Source organism: Etheostoma spectabile, chromosome 21 (genome assembly GCF_008692095.1).
Source record: "Etheostoma spectabile isolate EspeVRDwgs_2016 chromosome 21, UIUC_Espe_1.0, whole genome shotgun sequence".
NCBI classification, from domain to species: Eukaryota; Metazoa; Chordata; class Actinopteri; order Perciformes; family Percidae; genus Etheostoma; species Etheostoma spectabile.
In genome coordinates this window covers 22,249,478-22,251,890 of record NC_045753.1, presented here as the reverse complement: position 1 = coordinate 22,251,890, position 2,413 = coordinate 22,249,478, and the positions used below count along the sequence as shown (strand labels likewise).

Genomic DNA, 2,413 nt, shown 5'->3' with positions numbered 1-2,413 from the left:
CCTGGTGAGAAAAAAAAAAAAAAACAATCACCTCAAACAGTTGGTTAAAGAAGCTCAAAGTAGAAAACCAGTGTCAGCTAGGCTTACTTTAACATGGACAAGATTCCCACAGTGAATCTACAATGACACTTTTTTTTTTAAGAATGTACAAAATTAATAGTTCTAACATCTGGTGCTACTTGTACACATAATCAGTGATGAACCAGAGGTCAACAGGTGTTTTAGGCCTTTGATCAACAGACACCCTCACTCGGGTGACCAATCCCCTGCCTTTGTCCATGATGTGTAGTGATCAAAACATTACTATATTATGTGACCATTCAATAGAAAATCCTCATTATCCCAGATATTCATTAAGTTAAACCACTGACAAGTTAATGTTCTCATGTTTAAAATGTTTGGCTCTTACCTCTTTATTTTCATTCAAGTCAATTTTGCAATGCTCCTTGGAGACTTGAGGAAGCTGAATACGAATATCGCAGTCAGTCCTCCTGTTAAGACAAAGAAACAAAATGAGTCAAAAGAGACAAGTTACCTGAAATATATCTAGGTTTAAATGTAAGTGACGTTTGTAAGTAGCAATGAAATGCCACATGGTCTAAAACTACAGTGAACTGAAGGTTTAATAAGCAAAAGAGAGTCAATTGGTCGGAGCAGACAAGCATAGGTATGACTCTGACGTCACCAGGAGATGGCCCGCCCCCAGAGTCTGTTTTACAGCACATCTGCCCAACTCAACATGAACTCCACATAACATGTGCTTTCTGCGGTACTTCATGTCTTAAGATAACTACAATCACGACGAGAAGAGAAAGATTCAAACGGAAATCTGAACACATGGCATGACAAACATTAAAATCACCGAATGAATTTTAAAGATCTCACCTTCCAATTAGGCATGTTGAAATAAGAGGAAACTCAGTCCCATCGCCTCCACTCCTCTTAATCACGACTATTTTCCCGTGCAATGGCATTTTCGTAACGTTACCTGAGAACACGAGCAAACAGTGTCAAAATAGCAGCGCGCTAACTAGCTAGCTAAGCAACGTCAAGTTAACGTTAGGTAAACAAAGCAATTTAATGTTAGAAAGAAGCCTTCTGGAAACATGCTACAAACGGAAGGCAAAATGTCTGCGAAAAAAAAAACGTACCGTTAATTTCTATGCTTAACGATATAACAAACCGACGATAGTTAACATTAATTATGTACGTTTTGGCCGACTGTGTGTTTTACATTAGGTAATGTAACTAGAACAACGTGAGGCTATAGTTTCAAATCAGCAGGTCGTTGTTAGTGTAACGTTATTTTAAAATACACTGGCAATGATGTAAAACTCCACGTGCAACGTCGACACGATGGTGACAATATAACTAAGCTTGTCAGAATAGCGTTAGATGATTAGAATTAAGAAGATGCATAGACATTAGCAATTAAAACTACTAAACAAGATAGCTACGTTCCTAAAACCATAGATAACATTAATTAACGTTATGTCGCCTAAGATTGAACGACCGACAGATTGTAACATTTGTAACGTTAAGCGTTGTAAAGTTGGTCTAAACAGTTACCTGGAAGTCCGCTCAAAGACACGTCAACTTCTGGAAATCCATAAACATCGACCGGGATGTGGTAAAGAGAAATTTAGCTATAATATCATAGACCTAACGTACGATTCATGTCCTACCCTACAATGTATATTGACGAACGGCTAACGTATGCTACCTTGTTCAGCAGTAACATGACGTCTCTCGCCGCTTACAGATAGTTGTCGTTGTATCACTCCGCCACATATTCACAGTAACCTTAAAAATACTCTTTGATGTTTGTGTTGTTAACTGACGTTTTGGGGTACAATTTATGTATTTATTTTCCGTTACTACGTTTTGAACTTCAATTTTGATCTCGGCAACAATTTACCTTGCATTTACATGAAAGGGACTATTTTGTTTACGAATTTGGCGGAACAATCTCACTTTGGTGAGTGTGAATCTGATTTGAAAATGTTTGAAATTCCGCGCGAAGGATTGTGATTGGTTGAGACGTCACAGCTCGGAAAGAGGGCGGGGCATAATACTATAGGTTTTAAATTAAGTTTAATTTAAGATAATATGTTTATTGGTAACTATGACTTCTTATATCATGAATGTTACAACAAAAATGTTTAGATCATCAATTGAAAAAGAATGTTCTACTTTACCTATTAAAATGAATGTTTTATTTAATACGTTTTCAAAGGTGGAAGCAATCAAAGTTAGAACTAAACATTTGTCTCTTCCCTGTTACCAAAAACAACGTTCATTTCAAAACAATTAGACTAACGTTAGTTATCCATGCAATGAATTCTTAAGAGTGAGGTTTCATTTAGAGAGTAACAAATGTACATTTTGTCATGTAGATTAAAGATTAAAGACC

The 2,413-nt window shown here is 36.6% G+C and overlaps 1 protein-coding gene across 1 annotated transcript in view; it reads right to left on the bottom strand.

The window, feature by feature from the left end:
• The window catches only part of mki67 (marker of proliferation Ki-67), a 33,237-nt gene extending 31,471 nt beyond the window's left edge, over window positions 1-1,766 (bottom strand). Inside the window, 4 exon segments of the mRNA XM_032502178.1 lie at window position 1; window positions 410-491; window positions 886-988; window positions 1,570-1,766. The exon segment at window position 1 is cut by the window's left edge and continues 115 nt beyond it. Coding sequence (XP_032358069.1) covers window position 1; window positions 410-491; window positions 886-974 — 172 coding nt within the window. The 5' untranslated portion in view covers window positions 975-988; window positions 1,570-1,766.
• Between the last annotated feature and the right edge of the window lie 647 nt (window positions 1,767-2,413).